Source organism: Anastrepha obliqua, chromosome 2 (genome assembly GCF_027943255.1).
Source record: "Anastrepha obliqua isolate idAnaObli1 chromosome 2, idAnaObli1_1.0, whole genome shotgun sequence".
In the NCBI taxonomy this organism is placed as follows: Eukaryota; Metazoa; Arthropoda; class Insecta; order Diptera; family Tephritidae; genus Anastrepha; species Anastrepha obliqua.
Genome location: NC_072893.1, coordinates 128,462,495 through 128,485,859, shown reverse-complemented (window position 1 = coordinate 128,485,859; position 23,365 = coordinate 128,462,495). Strand labels below are relative to the sequence as shown.

At 37.7% G+C, this 23,365-nt stretch overlaps 2 protein-coding genes across 5 annotated transcripts; one reads left to right on the top strand and one right to left on the bottom strand.

Moving 5' to 3' along the window:
* Positions 1-74: 74 nt before the first annotated feature.
* Positions 75-4,848, top strand: LOC129237493 (exportin-5). 2 transcript variants are annotated; one of them, XM_054872277.1, is made up of 3 exons: positions 75-456; positions 527-4,313; positions 4,427-4,848. In XM_054872277.1, the coding sequence occupies exon 2, from the start codon at positions 581-583 to the stop codon at positions 4,274-4,276; it is 3,696 nt and encodes a 1,231-aa protein (XP_054728252.1). In that variant the 5' UTR covers positions 75-456; positions 527-580; the 3' UTR covers positions 4,277-4,313; positions 4,427-4,848. The 2 variants fall into 2 exon arrangements, with proteins under 2 accessions (XP_054728252.1, XP_054728253.1); XM_054872278.1 differs by having other exon boundaries at positions 510-4,313.
* A 1,208-nt stretch (positions 4,849-6,056) lies between these two features.
* Positions 6,057-21,210, bottom strand: LOC129239370 (uncharacterized). Of its 3 annotated transcripts, none has more exons than XM_054874827.1 (5): positions 20,052-21,210; positions 10,401-11,094; positions 7,779-8,007; positions 7,572-7,657; positions 6,057-7,498 (listed from the first exon to the last, which is right to left on the bottom strand). In XM_054874827.1, exons 2-5 carry the CDS (start codon positions 10,984-10,986, stop codon positions 6,897-6,899), a joined length of 1,503 nt encoding a protein of 500 aa, XP_054730802.1. In that variant the 5' UTR covers positions 10,987-11,094; positions 20,052-21,210; the 3' UTR covers positions 6,057-6,896. The 3 variants fall into 3 exon arrangements, with proteins under 3 accessions (XP_054730802.1, XP_054730801.1, XP_054730803.1); XM_054874826.1 differs by having other exon boundaries at positions 20,070-21,210; XM_054874828.1 differs by having other exon boundaries at positions 20,566-21,210.
* Positions 21,211-23,365: the final 2,155 nt, after the last annotated feature.

The following is a 23,365-nucleotide window of genomic DNA, read 5'->3' as shown; positions in this document are numbered from 1 at the left end:
GTCAAGAATACGAGTTGTGTGTGTGTCAAAGAGGAGTAGTCCTTTATTGACATTTCAAACCCTGTATTGCACAAGATGAGACGGGTTTGCTGTGTGCATTGTGCTGTGTGCTTTGCTGTGTAAAATCGCAACAAATTAACTTTAGCACATTTTTTGAAGTCTGATTTATAAAAAATTTACTTAAGATAAATTTTGCATAAAAGAAGACATACAACTAAATCGCCCGTTGAAACATAAACCCCAACACATGAAAAAACAATATCGGCCGGCGAAGAAGAAAAATAAAAAAAACGAAAAGCAAAGAAATTAGAATTCTGTGTGAAGGTGGTAAAGAAGGAGGATACGAAAGTTGGACATCGGAAACCGCATACACCAGGCATTTCTACAGAGTTTAAAAGAAAAAATAAAAATTTTCAAACTTTTTGTGTGTGGGCTCATAGGATACGTGTCATATTGGTGAGTATTTATGAAATTCAACAATGCAGTTTCAGGTAACGACAATTTAGCAGATAACACATACTCATAGGTCGGCCGAAGACAAAAAATTGATAATTGAAAGTGGCGGACCACCGGCATTAAGATGACACAAAGTGGAAATGTAGCCGCGCTCGGAGAAGAGCTTGCCCAGGCAATTGAATTAATTATGCGTCCAGATACAGCCCAGCAGTCGCGCATGGAAGCCTACATGGCTTGCGAACGATTTAAGGAGGAATCACCGTTATGTGCACAAGTTGGCCTTTACTTAGCCAGCGGTCAACAATTCGGCCAAAATGTCAAGCATTTTGGCTTACAACTAATGGAATACACAATTAAATTTAAATGGAATAGTATTTCGCATGAGGAAAAGCTTTTCATAAAAGAAAACGCTATGAAACTTATTCATTTTGGTGTTGGTCCGGCCGAAGATGCAAGCTTGGCACACCTAAAGGACGCTTTATCGCGCATAATTGTGGAAATGATCAAACGCGAATGGCCACAGCAGTGGACGACATTGCTATCTGAGTTATCTGAAGCTTGCAATAAAGGCGAACCGCAGACGGAGCTGGTGCTATTGGTTTTTCTACGCCTCGTCGAGGATGTGGCATTGCTTCAGACCATAGAATCAAACCAGCGACGCAAGGACATGTATCAGGCGCTTAACAACAATATGAACGACATATTTGAATTTTTCCAACGACTTATCGAGCTGCATGTTACATCCTTTCGTGAGGGGACTGCGCACGGAAACTTTCAGAAAGCGAATGCACACGGCCGTGTTGTAGAAGTGGTGTTATTAACACTAACTGGATTCGTGGAATGGGTTTCAATGAACCACATAACCTCCAATAACTGCAAGTTGCTACAAATTCTTTGCATTTTGTTGAACGACAAAGCATTCCAATGCAACGCTGCTGAGTGTCTCTCACAGATTACCAATCGAAAGGGCCAGGTGAAGGAGCGTAAACCGTTGCTGATGTTGTTCGGCGAAGATCCGATGCGTTATATCTTTACGGCCAGCCAAATGTTGCCAGATGCAGCCGTCGCTGGCGCTTTAGAGCAAAACCATAATTTCCTTAAAAAACTTCTGAATATGCTGAGCGGTTTGGGTCAGCAAATCGTAATACTGTGGGGTAAAGAAGATGGCAGCATACAGAGGCCACAGCACTTTGAAATATTTCTAGAATGTTTACTTCTGCTCGCACGCCACCCCTCGTTGACGGTGGCGCATGATGCATCTCTAATCTGGAACATGCTACTCAAACATGATGGCATTTCCAAGGATGCAACTGTGGTCCCATACATTCCAAAACTGATACACGTTATCGCGCCGCGCATCATTAAAACCCAGTATCCCAGCACGCGCTCATTACCCACCTCAGTGTCGACGGCCGCATATATCTGCTTAGAATACGACAGTGAGGAAGAATTTGCGGTGTTCTACTACCGCTGCCGCACCGATTTTTTGGAGGTATTTCGCCAGTCAACCCTCGTTCAGCCTATCGTTACGTTCACGTATTGCGAACAGTGGCTCAACGCTCGTCTGGCCAAAGCACATACCGAACGCGATAATGTTAATTGTTCTGTACATGATCCCGTTTATATGGAATGGGAAGCTTTGGTTTGCGTTATCGATGGAGTTCTTAGTCGTATACTCTTGGTGTCAGAACGGCCATCGGTGCAATCAGGACTGCGTTTGCTGGAAGAGTGCTTGAAAGTTGAGACTAGTAATCCGCTCTTACTCTCCATATTGTTGTCCTGCATTTCGGCTCTTTTTGTGTTCCTCAGTATGTCTTCATGTCAGATAACACCGAATAATTGCGTAGCTATGAGCGGCGTAGCATTGCTGCCACGAGTGTTGGAGCGTATTTTCGAAGCACTTGTATTTCGGGATCCCACCGAGCCAAGCACTTTAACAACGCGCGCACAAGCCACAAAAAATTTGCGTCGTCACGCCGCTTCCCTCATGGTTAAACTGGGTCATAAGTATCCACTGTTACTGCTACCAGTTTTCGATCAGATTGACACACATGTGAAGGTCCTGCTCGATGATCCGCGGCATGCACTAGGCAAAATGGAACGCACTACACTACAGGAGGCTCTAATGTTAATATCGAATCATTTTTGCGATTACGAACGGCAGACTGCTTTCATTGCAAACATTATGAATAGCACGCTTGGGCATTGGTCTACTTTTGCGGAGGTGTTTAAATCGGCATATACCTTTATACAGTTCGTGGGGCTCGATAAACCGGCGGTAACTGCATTTCAATCAGATCCACTCTGCATAAATCGTGGTATTTTGTTGGACTCACTAAACGTGGTGCTAGCTGTTATTAAACGTTGCACATGGCCTGATGATCCGGATCGTGCATCCCGCGGCGGATTCGTTGTAGGTTTTACCGAGCTCGGCAACCCCATTTGCCGCAATCCAGCCACACCACATATAATTCCCCTGCTGCCACATATACTTGCATTAATGCGCGTGCTCAATGAGCTCTATCGCCCTCAAGCGAAGGCTTTGCTCTCAGAGGATTTTCGTAATGTATACACCATGTTAGAGCACGAGAAAAAGACTTTGCTGGGCGTGTGCACACCACCAGCTGACCCACTTGACCCAACTGTCAAAACGGTGACAAGTACTGTGGACCGCATGCAGCAGTTCATGTCATTGTTATACGAAGGCTGCTATCACATGATGGGCTCTGCGGGACCAACTCTAGGACGCGATCTCTATCAGTTGCAAGGTATTTCTGACGCGTTAATCAATACCGTTTTCGCTTCACTAGAAGATGTACCAGATTATCGACTGCGCCCCATCGTGCGTGTTTTCTTCAAACCGTTTGTATATTCTTGCCCGCCCGCCTTCTACGATACGGTACTGGTGCCGATATTTGCACACTTTGCTCCTTTCATGTGCTATCATCTGGTTCAACGTTGGACATATATATCGTCGTTATATGAATCGGGTCAGTTGAACGAGGAGTCGAATGATACGCAAGAGGTGCTGGAGGATATGCTGAACCGTTCTTTAACGCGAGAATATCTGGACGTGTTAAAAATAGCGCTAGTCGGTTTTGGCACTGACAATGTGCATGCTGCTGCAAATGTAACCGACGTTGCTATGGAGCCAGAAGAGCACTCCATGGATGGCACAACACATTCTCGTGCAGCGCAATCGGCACTGCTATCAGATATCATCAGTGACTTGGGTGCGAAACTGTTACGCAATGATGCGACCGGAAATCATATACTAATGACACTGATGGCTGCGCTCTCTTGGCAAGATAGCGCCTGCAGCATGAAGGCGGTTAATGTAGTGGCGCCGGTGATGCGTTTCCTGGCCACAAACGAGATACAGTTAATGGACCAACACAAAGCAATGACTGCGTTCCATGCGGTTTTGCAAGGCCTCCAGGTGCACGGTATGCATGAAGCCAATCAGGCTGGACTCATAACGCTCGGTGTGCAATTCTATGAGCTGCTGCGTCCCAAATTTCCTATACTTAGCGATGTGCTACGAAATATACCAAATGTCAGTGGAGCTGATGTACATAAATTTGATGAGAAAGTGAGCGTGGCGCCCTTGAAGGGCAATAAAGTGGACAAAGCTAAGAAAGATATATTTAAGAAGATGACCGCACGCTTGGTGGGACGCAGTGTAAATCAGATGTTCTGCCGCCAAATCGAAATTCTCAATTTGCCGCCAATGCAGGCGCACGCACCTAAACCCCATACGGATATTGTTGATATTACAGAAAATGCGGCATTGACGCAGCTATTCCGCACGGAAAAGTGACCAGTAAAAAAAGCAGGGCATGCAACTGTAGAAAAATGTGAGTAATTTCAATTATCTGATTTTGGTAGATTTCTTTTTAAGAACTTTTAAAGATTTAAGCACTTATGCATGTACTTTTTGAAGGTCTTACTAATAATTTACATTTTCCAGCTTGAATTTTATTAAACACTTCTCCCGCTCTGTTAATGCGCCACAAATAGGGTTTTCGTTGATGAGTTCGTATTTGCAGCTTGCATATAAGGGAAAGGAACATTATGCAGTTCAAACTACTACATACATATTTACTTATTATTGGAGGAAACGGCCGTTCGGCAATATGTATGCGCACTTTTCCATCAACTGTACTACGAAATGGAGAACGAAATTATTTAGCTACATCCATATGAAATAATTTATTAATTATATAAATATTATATATGCGTATATAAATCCTATGTTAATTTTGAGCTTTCAAATAATTTCTATTTACGAAAATTGGCATTGTTTTTATGAATATTTTAAAATATTATGTAAGTCTTTAGAAATTTTTATTAAGATATTATAAAAGAAGTGAAGTACGAACGAAATAAACAAATTGAGTTTAAGCCGAGTGAAGCTTGAATAGTACATACAAAAATATGTAGATGTTAAATATGGCAGAGGTGGTAAATTTGTCACTTTGCATTGGAAAACAAGTGGCATAATTCAGAAGTAAAACAATGGGTCGTATTTTTCTTTTTGATCGAATTAAAATATACAATTTTGACCGTTATACAATTTTCGATTCGCACGAAAACACGAATAGGGTGCAATATAACTTTTCAAACTAGATTTCAGATTCAGGATAAATTTGTTTCAAGCAGCAAATATATTCATATGTTATGAAGACATGAGCTTTATGTTTTAAGTGGCCAGAACAACCCGGATTTGCTCGTACATGCTATGGGGAAATATCAATAATTAGGTGTCGTCAAGGCGCATTTATTGAAGGTGGTGGCACTAGACCAACAAGAATGTTTCGTAAGTTTAATTGTCGCAGCAAAGTAGAAAACAAAAAATTAATTCGCCTTTTTTTATTCTGTGCTGACAGCTACATACATGGATACAGCGAAAGACAAAAAACAAATCAGCGGCTTTACCAACACCACTTTTAATAGATTCACCTTAGGAGTCGTAAAATCATCACTCTAACGGAAGATTTATAAATTTTGCAAACGGCGTTGTACGTCAATCATATTTTAAGCAGACAAGCAATGGAGCGCGTAAAGGTCCAAATAAAGATTTCTATAAGTCAAATTCATTTTCTTTATTTAGTAAAAAAGTTATTCAAAAACAAAAATGGATAATTAATTTTGCGCCACTGCCACTTTGTATTTCTTATGTTTGCACGTCCAGTAAATAAAGAGAGAATGAATCAACTGTACTAAATGACGAAAAGGTATATAGGAATATATTACCAAACTCAGCAGGGGCTCCTGCTTATTATTACGGGATTCGAGTTCTTGTTTATTATTATTATAAAATCCAGAATTGACCCAGACATACTCAATATATGGCCGGCACCTCTTCACATGTCTATTTAAACCCACTCATCTAACACCCCATCCACTTTGGGGACACCTTGTTTCGTGGGTATATAGTTAGATGAGATAATCGACGACGACCGATGACTGGGTTTTGTATACTGATACAGCAAAAGCTACAACAACAACAACAACAAGGTATATATAGACTTTGGTGGAGCTGTCAAGTTGTGGGTTACTTCCGTGTTTCATTTGCTTATCCCGTTATGAAGCCCTAATGGTCGGTGCGGTGAGTTTTTATTATTAAACCTCAGTAAAATATTCATGTGTAAATACGTAAAAAACATTTATTTCCTGCACTTAAATTGTAACTACATATATACAAAATCTTAGTGTTAAAATTTGTTAAATTGGTTCGATAGTTATGTTATCAGTCTGAAAAAAAAAATAAAATAACTTTTATAGTTTTTATGGCCATTACTTCTCTTTGAAATTTGCAATTTTGAAATTTCTTTCTTTAGTTACATAAATTTTGTAAACGATTTTTTTCTTATCGTTTATTTTTTTAATTTGAATTTTGCTTAATACAATATTAAATTTTACTTAAAATAAGAATGTCCTATATATTTTTAGTTTCACGAAGCAGTTAATCAGGCAAGCATTTACATTACAGACCAAACTGTTAACATAACCTAAAATAAAAATTTAAATAACTCAACTTAAAACTACATATCTAGGCAAGGACTCGCAATTACTTGCAACTTAGAGAGTAAAAATATTAAGTAAAAATGTTCAAAAACTGACTTATCATAACTAACATAAATAAAAAAATAACACCTAATTATTTACAATTGTTTTCGTAGTTCCGTTTTTATTTAATACATTAATATGCTTAGTTCCATAGATTTGTTTCGATTTCGTTTTGTATTTATCGATAATATTTGTTCAACTTCCACTTCCGGGCGCCATTAAGCATTGAAAAGTGAAGTAAAAGCTGGTAAGCGTTTTTAGCCATTGCGCATAGTGTATGTGAATCAAGTTGAAGCGTTTAATGATCATTTGTAGAATCTAACCTAAAATATATACCAAATTCAGTGCATTAACAGCAATGCTCGCACCTACACCAATGTCGATAACTCATGCAGCGATGGGCTCGTTATGTTGCTCATGTCGAGCGCACCCGGTATGCCTGGACTGACGGAGCCGCTGGCTTCACGTGCGCTTAGCGTCAAACAACCGCCACCGTTGGCTAATTGCGTTGGCAGCGGCTTTGGTGTGGGCGGTGTCGCCGTCGATGGACGCATTAGAAATGACGAATTTAGAGCACCAGCTGAGAGCAGCGCATTGAAGCTGCCGTGTGAATGATTCGGTGAGACCGGCGTCACAGAAGTCGGATGTAGTCCCGTCGATGCCACGCCCAATTGTGTTTGCGGTTGTGCATGCGTATTGTGCGTATGTGCATGCATTTGCGGTGCATAGTTCATGAAGTGGTGTGTATGATGAGGACTGAGAAATTGCGCTGGCGGTGTTATGGGTCCAACATGCGACATCATTGACATATTTAGTGGCGGACTGCGATAACTAATCGTTTTCTCCTTCTGCCAAATAAAAACATTATGCACCATTGCGCCACCACAGAAGACAATGCCAATGCCGATTAATACGCTGGTTATAATGGCAGGTGTGGAGTGAAAATGGTTGAAAGTGTAAAGAATAATTCCTGGAAAAGTGTTTAGTGTGAAACCCGAACACGTACAAATAGCAATTTTTAATAAAATCAAAATGCAACTAACCGGTGAGAAAAATTGGTATGGATATGAAGAAACCGCCAACAGCACAAGTGCGACTAGCGCTTGATTTCTCCAAGTATTTGTTGTCTCTGTAATGCGCAGCAAATTTAGATGGTCAATCAACCGTCATTGTATGTATAATTAGAGTGCATGGAACTAGTCAATTTCGGTGTCTTCAGTGCGCCAGCGCGCGAACACACGTTCACTTACCTGCCATCGAACATAGGGGACCGCACCAATTTCACAGCGAACAGAAACTGTATCGCACACACCAGCAGACAACAGAGATTTAGCGACAGCGAAAGTGCACAGAGCGCCAATGTCACATCATAGACAATTACAAAATCTTCGGCTGAGCTGCGCGTCAGAGCATCTTCACGGGCGTTTGGAGAAATTTTCAGCAGAAAAATCAGCGACAGTAAAGCCAATAGAAGGGAAACTGCAAGAGGCATGCGAAATATAAAGAAAGAAAAAGCAAGCTGTATAAATGCAGGTAATTAAGTGCAAATGTGGAGTATAACTGTAGTTTATATACATGAATTTAGTGCATATGTGCACATTATATATATGTATACATAAGAATTGATGTTACCTAAAAAGTGGTACTTGCAGTTAAGTGAGGTTTTTGTATGAAACGAAAGTAAGCAAAATCCTTATTTGTGCTGCCCATTACAACTTTTCAATACCTGTACAGACTTTTTTAGTTATTTTATGTACCTAATTTTTTACCTCTAAATTTGAGAAAGCTTTAACTTAAGTGCAACCTGCGAAAAGTGGTAAAATGTACGAATATAGATTATCACTCCAGCCTTAAGAAACTTACCGAGCTGTTAATTTTGGAGTTTATGTTGTATGGAGTATTTATGCTGTTAATTTGAATTAAGCTGCAATTAGTGGTACCGTGGCCATAACGCCATAGCCGTAACCATAACCATAGCCATAACATTACATTTGTCCATTAGTCATGCCGTAACCATAAACAGCTGATATGGAAGTAGAATTAATACCATGTCGATGGGTCGTTCGTGCTCGGCCAATTCGTTGAGAAGTCATGAATTTTGTATGAAACTACTGCACGCTGCATGTTTCATACTATTTGTTTATGATAAAATATTATTAAAATAAAAAAATTTGAAAAAATCTCTCCGGATATGTTTAGTTAAAGCTTAGAAGATACCTTATGAATTTATGAAATAAGTGCCGGATGCGAACGACCCATCGACATGGGATTAAATTTTTCGCCGTTCATTTCTGACACTCAAATTTTTATCGCAATTATCGCAGTGTATCGTAAAGCTACTATCAGGTCAGTACATAAGTTCATGCGTTTTTTAAAGGAGGTTTTAAAATTAATAAAAAAGATGTTTAAAGTATTTATTTATTAATCAATAACATATTTTCCTTCATTATTTACAATGTCTTTCCAACGTTTTAGTGGCTCAGCTTCCACGAGTTCGAGCAAGGTGTCGGAGTTAAAGACTTCAGGACGACCAGCGCGTGGGGCGTCCTCCACGTCGCAGTTACCACTTCGGAATTTTGAAAACCACTTTTGCGTCTTTACACTCACGGTATCCTCTCCGTGAACAGTGTTTATTTCTGCAGCAGCAGTTGTTGCATTTTTTCCACTTTTATAAAAAAAATACAAAAAATGCCTCTTATACGCGTTCGAAGATTCCATTTTAATTTTTAACAACACGCTTTGCATCCGCGATTAAAATCACTTGTTGAATGCACAATATATCAGAGAAAATATAAATAGCTCAGTTATATTCCGCGAATAATTTTTTGTACTAAAGTACTAAAGTGAAATTGTGGGTAAAATACGCACGAACTTATGGACTGACCTGATATATTAGGTCCGTGCTAATTATGAACCTTATATTTACCAAAAGTGTGCATATTTTATACCACTTCTTCGTTGAATCGACGGCGCCAATTTTTAAGTTTAAGTTGACCATAAAAAGGGTTTATTTGTTTATTTAATTAACTAAAATATACAAGAAATAAGGCATTCGATTAAGCACTACAAAAAATCCGCATTTATTTCATATCGGAAGCGCTGCACATCAAATTAAAATAGGCGAAGATGTATCTTAGCACATAAAAAATAAGTAGTGCCATCAAGAGTTAAAAAGTATTGTTTAGCTCAGGGAGAGCGGGAGACCAAGAGCTCAGGTTTAGAGTTTGAATTATGTTAGCGGAGGTAGGAGTTGGGAGTGTTTATTGTGCTTAGTGAAACTGAGGAGAAAAACGTGTGAAAAAATTCCGTGCTTTTATTTATTTGGCATGAGGCTGTATACGCAAGCTGATTTTATAGCTTGAGAAAACTTCTTTAAATTCATGCGTAACTCAAGATAAGCTAAGCTAACGTCTGGAGTAATTACACTATTAGCAATAAATAATTGTTGCATTTTGATTCGATCTTTACTTTAACATTTGAGTAGAGTATTAATTTTTGAGTCAGTATTATTTTTATAATAAAAAAATGGAGTTAGTACAAAATAATTCTTAAAAAGTTCTTAGAAAACAACAGATAACATGTATGTGTCAACTTAATTCAAATTGCAAAAAAAAAAAATTGAAAATTGAAAATTTTAATATTTTCGTTACATATAAAGAATTTATTTTGCCAATTTGCATTTTTTCGCTGGATAAAATCTAAACTTTCTTTCACTACCTTTGGCCAAAATGAAAAAAAAGTTAGCCAATCTTATGAAACGGTTCGGTTTCGATAGATCTTCCTTTTAGCGGGGTTTTCGACAATTAATTTAAAATGCCGGCAATGGCTGATACTTGTATATTCAATATTGTATAAATTTTATATAAATTCACCTAAGCACAATAGTCCCAAGCTGGTTAGCGCCTCTCTCGGACCAGGCCCATGTTTTGATTGATTTATCAACCCACCGGTCGTTAGATTATGACAGTTGCTGTAATTATGGTTATTATTATGTGTATTATTATTTACTGCGCTGGTAACGGTGTTATGAGTATTATTATTATTATTGTTGTTGTTGCTGCAGGCCAAAATATGCTGATTGGTGTATGTGTGCAAATTATTGGCAATGCCATTCGGTGTGAGTGGTGTAACGGGTGTCGTTGTTGTCGTTGTCGTATTCGCCGCGCTCGGTGATAACGGTGTCACTGCATTGGTGTTCGTTGTGCCACCCGAAATTGGCGTTGATGCGATATTTAATAGGGTGGGTATGCGTTGACCTCCGTTCGCTATCGCCGAAGTGCTGGACGTTTGTAAGGCATTCTGCGTGGCACTCAATGTGGATATGTTGAGTGGTTGTTGGGGTCGCAGGTGTATGCTGCGATTGGAGGCAACCGTAGCGTTGGTGTTGCTTGGATTGTTACGCAGTTGACCATTGGCTGGTCCTACCCCACCACCGGCGTTCGAGGCGTGCTTTAACATTAAATAGGCTGCGGATGTGGCACAAAAAAAGCAGTGATTGGCGGGAGGTTGTCTTCACGATTTTTGAGCAATTCAATCACATTCTGATAAGTGCCAGTATGGAGAGCTCTATGGAAGATAGAAAAGCGATTATTTATTAAAAGATGTGTTAATATAAAATAAATATAATATTCAGTTTCAATAAACATATAAAGAATTTTCCTGCATTTCTAACATTTCTATTTTGAGGAAAAACCTTTTATCAACGGCTTTATGCATTCATATTTATACAGGGTGTTCCAAATGCTCCGTTTGACTTTGAAAATTGAAAACAAGAAAGTGTCTAATATCGTCAAATCAAGCCTTAAGGTAACCAAAAGACGTTGCCAAAACTCGGAAAAACCACTTCGCCCAAATTCTTCTGCAGAATACCCATTATTGAAGGCGCTGTATGGCAAGTAAAGGATTTTCCAATAACAGGTGTTATTTTGAATAGGATTATGCTATCGAAAGATGATAAACGATTTTTCATGGCCGATATTGGATGGTATTGATCTGGACAACGTTTATTTTCAACAAGACGGCGCTACGTGCCACGAAACCATTGATCTTTTACAGGAAAAATTTCCGAACCGTGTTGTCTCTCGAAGAGGTGATCACAATTGGCCACCGAGATTTTGCGATTTAACACTTTCTGACTTTTTTCTTTGGAACCACGTGAAAGAGAAGGTCTACGCCAACAGCCCAGGGTCGATTCAAGGCCTCAAAGATGGAATTCGTGAGGCTATCGAGGACATAGGCGTCCGCCGTAGCCGAATGGGTTGGTGCGTGATTGCCATTTGGAATTCACAGAGAGAACGTAGGTTCGAATCTAGGTGAAAACACCAAAATTAAGAAAAACATTTTTCTAATAGCGGTCGCCCCTCGGCAGGCAATGCCAAGCCTCCGATTGTATTTCTGCCATGAAAAAGCTCCTCATAAAAATATCTGCCGTTCGGAGTCGGCTTGAAACTGTAGGTCCCTCCATTTGTGGAACAACATCAAGACGCACACCACAAATAGGAGGAGGAGCTCGGCCAAACACCCAAAAAGGGTGTACGCGCTAATTATATATATATATATATCGAGGACATAGGGCCACTTGCAATTCGGTTATGGAAAATTTCATGAAAAGGATATTGTCCTGTAAGCGTGGTCGTGGTGGTCATTTGCCTGATGTTATTTTCCACTATTAACGGCATACCTTTCTTTTTATAATGAAATAAAAATCCGATCATTTATATTAAAAAATAGAATTTTTCTTTGAATATCAAAATAACACCTCTTATTGGAAAATCCTTTCATATAAACTTGTATTTTGAATTTGCTGAATATATTCTGGGAACCTTTTGATCAAGTTGGTGTATATATCCATTATGGTTTTCCGTTTCAAAATTTATTATGTAAAGTTGTTTCTAAGTTCCAGAGGTCCGAAAAGAAATGTTCAAACATTATTATCTTAAAAATTGGAGCCAATCTAACAAAATAGGGGACGTCATTGCGTTCTTATGACGCAATTATTTTTTAGATAATAAATAGAATTAACTCATTGCTCTTATTTTATGCTGTACAAAAATTCATGGCGATATCTATTCACAATGTCTCTTAGATGTATGTATCTTTTCACACAGGGAGGCATAATAGATTGAGAACATTGAAGTCGTTTTTCTGAAATTTTTGGTTTTTGAGTTGTCACGTTCTTCTATAAAACAAGCGATATGTATGTAATCTGAACAATAAACGCAAACCAAAATCGGTCGGCCGTGTACTACGTTATTATCTTTAGGTGGATGATATTTCTGGCATATCTATTAATGCTTTGCAAATTTTAATATTCGCAGATTAAAATTCAATTATTTGCAGATGCTGTTAAAAATGCTCGTTTTTGCGCTGGCTTCCAGCGAGCACACTTTGCAATAAAGCTATTTTTACATAATTATTGTTGTTTCCGTGGGAAAAAATAATGTTTAGTAGCCAAAATCAAAAAGGCACATCACATCCTTTATATGCATATATTTCTTTGCATACGAGTATAAGTACATAACTTTGTTAATAAGCGTGCTACACTCTGATTATCCCAAGCCATAGATGATCTGCATGAAAACACCAGCTGACAGATATTGTGCCATCTCGTACTAAAGCTCGCGACATTGTTCACTTAGCCAAAGGAAACAAGCAGCGAAGGCAAAATATTCCCGTGGCTAAACAATTCCATCGAATAAATGTGAATGAATAAAAGCGGCTCGGAGATGCATATGCACTTATATACTTATGTACATATGTACATATGTTGATTATATGAATGCCTGTTCACAAATAGCTTAATGTTGGTAAGTATTTCTGCTCTTCAACTTTCTTTCCTCACATCCCAACGAAGATCTTGGCTCAGCTTTGGCTGGCCTGGCCTTTCGCTGGTTGCATGTTGCTCTTCAGCCAAGGCTTTTTCCAATTGTTTACTGTATTCTAATTTTCCGTATGCTGTTTTTCCTTCTTCCCAAGAGTATGTCTACTGTGATTATGCTTTCGGTTTTTTGAACTCGAGAAAATGCAATTTGCTCAAATGCACCGGTTGTTAATGTCAGTTCATGAGTAGGTCTGTAAGAGTTAGCTGGATTTTGTGTTTGAGCTGGCGTTGTTTGTGTTGTTGCTATTGTTATTGTTTTTTACAATTTCATTTAATGTAAATTTCTTTCACGTGCAATTTGTGCACTTAAATGCATTGTTGCTTATCTTCCCATTGGGCTTTTTTTTAGTTAGCATTAGATATGTATTTATTATACATATTCTTTAACTCATGAGAAATTCTTTCAGCGAAGTGAAAGTTCAAGCACCGATCTCATACGCATACATACGTACATATAAAGCTTTTCCAAACTGGCGAATTCCTGATTTTTTTCTTCTGAAGAAAGTTCAGAAAAATGTTGATAATCTTGCGAAAAATGGTCATAGTAGCATCAGCACAGACAGGAGCGATGAAAAATGTGACAAAATACAGCCAAGTAGTGTAAAGCAAGACCCTGGTCGGGTTTTGTAAACAAAACTCAAGTTCTACTTTAGCCTTTACTATCAGCCAAATACAATTTAAGATTTTGAAATTTCTAAGTAATTCGCGAATTACCCTGTTTCTCCGGTGTATTCGTAATTCAGTTTGGCAGCTCTCCATTTTATTCTTGTGATCTGGTTCTGCTAGGTAAAACGCAACTTCAAACTTGCATTTTATAACAAAAATTAGCTTTAAAACTACATACTCGAACTTTTTTTTAAAGAGTTTGATTGAAAAGTTTGAAACACGGATTTATGCGGTTTTTGTAGAAGAATCGAAAAAACCGATTAAGATTAAATAAGAAACAAAGGGAATCGAGCAGCCGCCGTAGCCGAATGTGTTGGTGCATGACTACCAGGAAGTGCGTAGGTTCAAATCTCCGTGCATGAAGCACCAAAATGATAGAGAAAGTTTTTTCTAACCTCGTAGTGTATTTCTGCTTTGAAAAAGCTCCTCGTAAAAAATAACTGTCATTGGGGAGCAAAATCAAGACGCAAGCCACAAATAGGAGGAGGAAAGTTATAAATTCTAAAGTTATAAAATCTAAATAAGAAACAAATAAGTGGACAAAACGTGGTTAAACGCATGGTGCAAAGAGGCACATAGCAAATTGGCGGAAAAGCTCCGTTTAAAACAAGTTTCAATTCAATCGAGTCCGAAGAAAAAGAGTTAAGGGGTTACATGCGTCCAGAATTTTCCAAAAATCAATTTTTTTCGATATTTCGAAAGTATAGAATCTTAAGAATATACTGTGAAATTTTTATGTGGAAATTCCCAATATTATTGCTTCTACAGCCCATTAACTAGGTAGAGAGCGGTCGGCGCGCTCCTGTACCTTAAACTTTAAACTCGTTTTTCTCGAAACTACTTTTTCCCACACGGTGATAACTCATACAGTTTTTAATATTTTTCGATGCGGTTTTTTTAAATATTCGAAAGTGTTTTCTCTATAGATTTCATTTTTGATATTCTTATTAAAAAAAATTTATAAACATATTTAAAGTGTGACATTTATGACGTAAGGCGCATACTTTTTTTAAAATGCCGTAAATTGCGAAATTTTTCGAAATTCAAAAATCCGGCCCGCCAACTATAACTACAACTTTATTTTACAAGAATTTTTTTACTTTTTATAGATCCATCAACGTTTCAAGGAGAAATGATGCAGACCGTGGATCAATTAATTTTTCATTGTACTTTGGGTCACGTAATTTTTTATATACTAATTCTTGTAAAGAAAAATTAAAGTACATTTTTTTCTAAAGTTTAAATACTAATAAACAATGTATATAATTTTTTTATATTTATTCTATTGTTATCCCTTCTAAAAACAGTTTTTCTTTTAGCGCATTTTTGGCGCTGCTGGATGTATGTAAGTAACTCCTTAAGCATTTAGAATTCGTTACCGACGGAAAGACCACTCTATCGTTGGCTCTCAACACTCGTCGACCCACTACTATTGGTTGCTTACCAAAGTCTAGACTTCAAGGTAACTACGGTTTTATGCCGACTCTGAACTGCAGATGGTTTTGATGAATCTTTCCAATAATTTGATGTTTCATGCCCGTAGTGGCACTCGAACTCTGAACCAACTGAATATTAGTCATGTACAAGGCTCCGCGGATATGGTGGCTGCCGCCAACTAAAAATGAAAGGCTAGTTTGAAAACAATAACTTGAGAAAAAGTTTATAAGGAGTGCAAGGTGTTTTTCATTCAAAAACAAGCGACACAAAGCAAACACGAATGTAAGTACAATAAATAAAATAGTGTTCGAAGCGAAGAAAAACAAACATGCGCACACAAACAGAAAGTGCACATTAAAAAGTGCGATATATGTGGTAGAAAAAATTTAAAACTAAATAATAAAAAAATGCGTACTTAAGAAATCTACAGAGCGCCAAGAGAACTTTATTTGCGTTGAATGAATTGAGCGCGTGCGCGCATCACATGCATTTGCTCAAAAAACGGTCGCTATAAATGCAAGCATGCCAATGAAGGCAGCCAAGCCGGCACTATTTGACAGACTACTATGATACTTCATACTACATAGATAAATACGTGCATAAAAAATGCACATGTGTGTACGTACTTAAATGAAATTTACGGAGAGGGAGTGTAAATGCACTCACTCTATAGTAAATGCAAGCGCTCAAGGCTTGCGGCTGAAGCGTAGAAATTTGTGCGCCTTTAAAAAAAATGTTTTGTGTTTGCTGGATGCCACAGAATGTACAAATATAGCTTACAAAAGTACTTGGGGTACAATTACTTGCACATAAAAGTATACAAAACAAAAACAAATGTAAAACGTATGTTTTTAGGGGCGGTTTTTGCGTTACGCGAGGGTGGCGTTGGTAATAGACAGGTGCTGCTCAGTTGGTGATAACGAATGCCTTTTGAAAATGTACCACATATTTACATACCTTTAGTTAAACGTGGATACTTATAATAAGCAGACTTGCAAATATACTGAGTATACTTGTGATTGGCGTATCAGCAAGTGAACCGTACGGCATTGGTTCAATACTCAACGTTCTAATAACAGTCGCTCGCTCATTTTCTGTCAATGCCGTTAATAAAAAGCATTTGAGGTTCGGTGGTTTCATAAAATTATAAATCCATACAGCTGCACGACAAAGACAAAAGTCACACAAATTAAGCAGTTGAAGAAACTCTATCTAAACCGCTGAAAGTTGTATGCGCTCGGTTGGTGAAAAACAAAATTGTGAGAGTAACTTCGGATACCACGTCACGAGGGATTCAGCAGCAGAATTCCAACGTAAAAAAAATTTTAGAGGTGCGGTCAAGATCAGACCGTTAACCAGATCTCAGTGATTTTGAAGACATGAGCTGATTGGTTTACGTAACTGGGGTCATGACAGCGGTTTGCATACGAAAAAACTGAGAATGTGTTGGTGAAATACCAAAAAAATCAACAGTCTTCGCTCATGTTACTTCGTTGCCGAATGACAAACGCCCGATTGGACGAGTGTGTGAATACGTGGGAAATGAGCAGGCAGAATTCTGCTGCCGAGTACCCGGTGATGGTGGTAATATATATATATATATATATAATTGGCGCGTACATCCTTTTTAGGTGTTTGGCCGAGCTCCTCTTCTTATTTGTGATGTGCGTCTTGATGTTGTACCACAAGTAGAGGGACCTACAGTTTCAAGCCGACTCCGAAGGGCAGATATTTTTTATGAGGAGCTTTTTCATGGCAGAAATACACTCGGAGGTTTGCCATTGCCTGTCGAGGAGCGACCGCTATAAGAAAAAACGTTTTCTTCATTTTGGTCTTTCACCGAGATTCGAACCTACGTTCTCTCTGAATTCCGAATGGTAGCCACGCAACAACCCATTCGGCTACGGCGGTCGCCGTGGTGCTAAAACCTAGTGATTTATCATCCTTGACAGAATTCCTATATTTTTGGTGCTCTTTATCAAGCAGACATAGCCTGCTGAAAGTTTAATTTGTTTTAAAAGTTAACCCAATACAAATTCAGAAGCAGCAAAACATTTTCGGTTCGATTGAGTGACATTTTTTCTTTACAAAATTGCTATTGTCAAATTCTCATGTTAAGGCAATGTTAAGGCAATGACGAAACTACTGTCAAATAAACGTACCGAAAGAAAATATTCATATATTGTTATCACATGTTTAATACACTTTGTACTCTTGCGAACCATCACAATTGCTTGTGGTGTTGATGTCGTGTTTTGAAGAATTCCATTGCAAATAAAATAGTTAAAAACAAAAGGATATTCAAATAAATTGCTCTCCACTCTATGTCAATATCTGTTAAAGTAACTGCCCGTTGGGCATTTCAAAAATTCGACCAGCAAGTGAGAGGCGATGAAAAAAATTATCTAAACAGCAACAACACACTTTTTATTTGTATTCTATTAAACCACAGATGACTGGTTCTACTGGCGATAACTAATTATTTTCTTTTCGTTGCTTTTATCACAACAAAATGAGTACTTTTAAGCTTTGCTGAGCTACTCAGCGCTTATTCACTGCTGTTGTAGGTTTACTCCAACGATCTTCACCGCTGTTGGGAACTTGTTTGCGATGCAGGGAATGTTGAGTATGCGCCACTGGATGCTGTAAGAGTGACTTAGCTGGCTCTTACTAACACGTTTTAATGACGACGTCTTACAGGTGGGCAGTGATTTTTTCAGTCGTTTTATTTATTTATTTATTTTTCTATACAAATGCTGCCATTTGTTTACGCCGAAATATTGAATATGAATGTGTATGCATTTTTTTGTGAACAACACAGCTTTGGCGCTTAAAAATGATGACGTATAAAATTTATTGTAAAATGCGAGCGCGTCAAATAGGTTTTAATTATTTGAACAAACACCCTTTTTCTAAATAAATGTGGTCTTGAATATAAACATACATATCATACATTTGTGTGTAATTTTTCTCAAGAAACCAAATTTTCTAAAACTTTTCCAAATTTTCCGCTTCTTTCCCACCTTCTTAAACCATCGTTGGAGCACTGCTGCAACTCCATAGCGCCTAGCAATTACTTCTCTTATTATCCTTGCTACGAAAATTGTTGACCCTCAAGAGGTCATATGTACATACATACATGCATATGCGCGTCAATTGCCATAACAACTTTTGAAACCTCGCCGTCATATTTGTTAAGCCATGTTATTTGTTAATGTTCTTGCACCCGTTAGTTCTTTCCAGTATATAATAAGAAGCGGATCACCTTAGGAGCCCACCATTTTTCCAATTATTATTGCATTATTATTTATGTGATATAATTAGCAATAAAAAAATTTATAATAATAAAGAATAATAGGTATATATTAATAATAAATATTTTATTTGTATTTTATTTAGCGGGCTTTTTGAATAATTTCTTTTATTTTGATTTTTTTGATATTTTTAATTAACTTATACACTCTTTATTCTGTATAAAAGCTTTTTTAACTTCGACGCAGACATACGAGTATTCACGTGTTCTGGACACTCCATCCAGCCAGTCTCTTTGAAAACACGTTCCGTTAATTCCAGCTTTCTTATAATAAAGTCTGCAATGTATTCGAACATGGAGACTATCCAACTCTTCACCTTATTTTAGCTCTTTGTAAAATGCTAGCTCGCTACAAAATATTAACTTCTTCAAAACCATCCATTATCAGAAATAAAGCTTTTTAAACGCCTCCTTTATGTTTGGTGAAGCCACTTGGTTTGATTTAAGCGGTATGTCAGTATGCATCCCATGTCATGTAGTTGGTGTTAAGCGCATCTTGTTAAAATCGAAATGTTTTTTCCACAAATTTTACTTTTCCGCCACTTTTATTTAAAATATCTAGAGATACCCAGTGTCTTGCTAAGAGAGTCGACTTGTCAAGAGGGAACGAGAAAACTGCTTACTGAGCAAACCTTTTGTTATTGAATCGTGGGACTTGAAGGTGGTTTGCTAGATTTTTGCAACTTTTAAAATCATTTGTTAGATAAAATCAAATGCGAAAATAAACATATTTCTTTTTCTAAAGAATTAGGGCGTATATGGAAGTAGAGCGTGGCAAGAGGATAATTAGGTTAATTTTTAACAAGACATTCCAAATGGTATGGTTTCTAAAAGTGGAAAGATTCAAGTAAGTGCAACTTTTACCGGGCTGCATGTGAATAGTAACTGACGTAAATTCCAGTGCTCATACCGCCTTCCCAACGCTTCACTTAACGGTAGTATTGGGAAATGATCGGTACTTACGGGATCGGTAGGAGGTTTAGTTCGGGTTAAAGTGTTTCTTAACAGGCTTTCGATCCTTGCTCCGCGACACAAATGTACAAATTGTTTTCCGATTTATTTATCTTGGTTGGACTCCTAAGAACTCGCAAATAGTCAAGTGCAATGCGACTTACACTTCTGTGTTTGTCTTCTCATGCGTCTTTGTTTGATTGGTATTTTATTTGCAGAATTACTGCAACAGTTAATCTCTTTCATGCTTCATTAATATTGGCGCATACACCTCACCTTATTTTATTTGCTTACTTGTAGCAGCGATGGTTTGTGCCTTCCTCGGCAGGTAATTGCTGTTGGGCTAAATTTCCGGTTTGCAAATTCGACTGCTTACTTAGTATGCATTTCCATTACTTTAGCTTGCTTGTTTTTCCAACTTTTGTTTTCAAATATTTATTTTAAATGCAATTGCATTCACACCTATGCTTTGCCTTTTCGGTTCGGACTCGAAGCACAAGCATTTAATATTAATCGATAACAATCAATCACTGAACATCTCAATTTTCGAAAACACTCTAACGCCATTTTTTTCATACTATGTACGCACAAAAGTCGTTATTTGCGAAAATTTTCTTATTTACATGAAGTTTATTTTCAATCGCGTGCGCGTGTTTATATGCATATCCAGTATTTGTGTACGAAACTATGTGAATACATACATATGTATGTATATTTATTTGTGCGCGTTCATTGGCTATTGCTAGTATCGTGTTGCAAGCAGCGCGGAAATATGTGGCCAATTTTTTACCTTATTTGTTCTTTTTTATTTTGGCTATTTCCACAATTTATGCTAGGAAATAACTGGGCGAACGGTAGCTACCAACAAATCACATTAACGTCGCAAATAGGCATACAAATACACTGCAATACAAGCGCCCACAACTTCAAGCAAACAAATTCATAAAATTCGGCATAAACGAGTACACATCGAACGTTTTCAAGATTTTCGTAATATTTTAAGTACCAAATAATATTTTTTTGCTATTTTTGCATTTTTTGGCAATTTTTTATTTGCAATATTGTAAAACACAACAGCAAATAACGACGGTGACTGCGAGTTCGAAAAATTCTTAACGGCAGCAGCGGCGTCGGAAACCGTCCTTTTATTTTTCAAATTAGCGGCGTCTAGGTCTACAGTATTGTTGCGCGACAATTCACGACGACGTTCTCAACCTGACTGAGTGGCGACTGGCGAGTGGCAAAATAAGCGAAGCCAAAACCCACACCAAACAAGTCAAAGCCAAAGCCAAAGGCAAAGGCAAACAAACACATAATGAAATAAAAAGAAAAAAATCTAATGAAAAATGTAAATGTAAATAGCAAATGCAAAGGCAAAACTGCTGGTAATTGTATCTGCGCGTTGCTTTTGAATGGGAATTGTATGATATGTACAAACATATGGGCATATGAACCTGATCAAGCGACAACAACAGCAATAACGTCAACGTCTTGAAATTGTTGTAGTTGCAGGGCCGCATTCCTCTCCTTGGTATGGGCTTGCGGTCGCTGTTGTTGCAGCCATTCTCATTGTTGTACTTGTAGTTGCTGCTATCAATTATGATTGTTGTTGTCAGTGGCTGTGACTTTTTCAGCGCTTGTTTGTGGCACGTTCCCTTGCCGGCACCAACACCACCGCCATCAACAGCTGGTCGTTATGTGCCAGTAACAGCCGTCAATGGCCAACAACCGAAAAACAATACCGCTGCCACCACCAACACTACCATTTTGAATACAAAATACGCGCCGTTTCAACATTCTCTGCCTTGTTGCCTCGTTGTCTTCAATCGACCGATCCCTCGCTCGCGATCGTTCATTCGATTGAATTTATTCAGGATAGTCGCCTTCTTTTAGTGGTGGATCACCACCTTGTCGGCAATTTCATTTTAAAAATACTCGCGCTCTTAATAACGACTATGAGTCGTGTTCGCAATTCGCTGGGCAGTCAACCGCTCTTCCTTCCTTTCAATTCTTCCGATCCATGCGGCAGCCACTTTTGTATTGTTTGGGTATTGAGTGCTAACATTCTTGTAAATGTTGTCGCGACCGGTTAGCCAATGTGCTGTACGTACGCGGGCTTAGTTGTATAGTTAATTTAGTGTATCGATCCATTGAATTCTTGGTTGGTGGTTCAGTACGTTTCAAAGTATCTGCTATGCTGACGGCATTAAAGCTATCTTTTCAATCGTTTCATCTTTTCTGATTTGATTGTTCTTGCATGTGGCTGTTGTTGTTGTGTTTGTTGTAACGCTATCATTTAAAGCTTTTTGTAACTCTCAAAACGATTATGCGCTCTTCTCAATTAATCGTATTCCGCCGATGCCATAAACTTGTATTTCCTGTAATTGTTTTTGATCTCGCGCGAGTTGTTATTTGTATTTTGCAATTGTTTTTTTTTAGTTTTCGAAAACTTACTACCAGTTGCTGTACTGATTGCGCTTGCGCTCTTTACCGCTAAAGCGGCAGAGAATTTTCTTAAATAATTTGTAGTTGGAGCTTTTAGGGCCAAAAGAAAATATTAACAGATGCGCCTTGAAAGAAATCGATAATTTCGTTGAAAATATTTCAAGGGTTGGCTTTAAGGTATTTTTTAATGTTTGTCAATTATGATTTATTTCAAAAAATCGATTTATTTTTATTTTTTTTCTTAATATACATATATTTAGGAATACACACAGAAAATTCAATATCGTTCGAAGTTTATCGAAAATTAGAAAAGGCGTTTCTGAGTTCTTGAAAGTACAAGGCCGGAGCGGCAGCCCGTTTTTCTCAAAATGGTGTTTTCAAAGTCGTTGATCAAGATTACTCGAAAACGGCTGAACCGATTAATCTCAAATTTTAGCACGAGCTTCTTAAATATATTTTTTAGTAACAAAATAAAGATTTTTTTTCACCGATAAATAGTTTTGCTTTTATAAACAATTTAAGGCCGAAATTTTCGTCAAAAATCGATTTTTTTAGAAACCGCTATTTTGTCAAAAAAATTTAGTTTGCTTATTCCTTCAATTATTTACTAGATTAAACATTACTTTAACGAAATCTGTTTGGTTTTTTAATCTCAGGGGATCCAGTTGAGAGATATAGTGGTCACCGCAAAACGTCTTTTTTGAGAGGAGCACCCGGAGATCAGCTGAAGCTCCTTTTCAAATAAATATTTTTATTAATACTAAGTCTTAAAATACAGTTAAAAGATAACATAATATATGAAAAAATTCTGAAAAGTTCGCTGTTTTTGGCCTTCTAACAGTATATAACCCCTTAAGCACAATATGTAACCCCTATTTCTTTCCGTATTTCTGAAGTCATAGGCTACTTAGGTTGCTTAATATTTTACTTCCATAAAGGTATTCGTATTTGCATCGTTTCATAAATGGAGAGTCTTACAGTTTTATGCCGCCTCCGCACGGCAGATATTTTGTTATGCTAAGCTTTTTCATGGCCGAAGTACAGATTCATTATAAATGAAACCCTGCATTAAGTAACATAATCTTTGATTTGTTATATTTAGAAAACGTTTTAGGTCTATTTTATTTTATGATTTCGAATAATAA

Excerpts from the sequence above, each read along its gene's own strand:
- LOC129237493 (XM_054872277.1), top strand. The coding sequence starts at position 581 with ATGACACAAAGTGGAAATGTAGCCGCGCTCGGAGAAGAGCTTGCCCAG.
- LOC129239370 (XM_054874827.1), bottom strand. The coding sequence starts at position 10,986 with ATGTTAAAGCACGCCTCGAACGCCGGTGGTGGGGTAGGACCAGCCAAT. Across the intron at positions 7,658-7,778 it reads TCCCCTATGTTCGATGGCAG|AGACAACAAATACTTGGAGA; the intron begins GTAAGTGAACGT and ends TGCGCATTACAG. Across the intron at positions 7,499-7,571 it reads CATACCAATTTTTCTCACCG|GAATTATTCTTTACACTTTC; the intron begins GTTAGTTGCATT and ends ACACTTTTCCAG.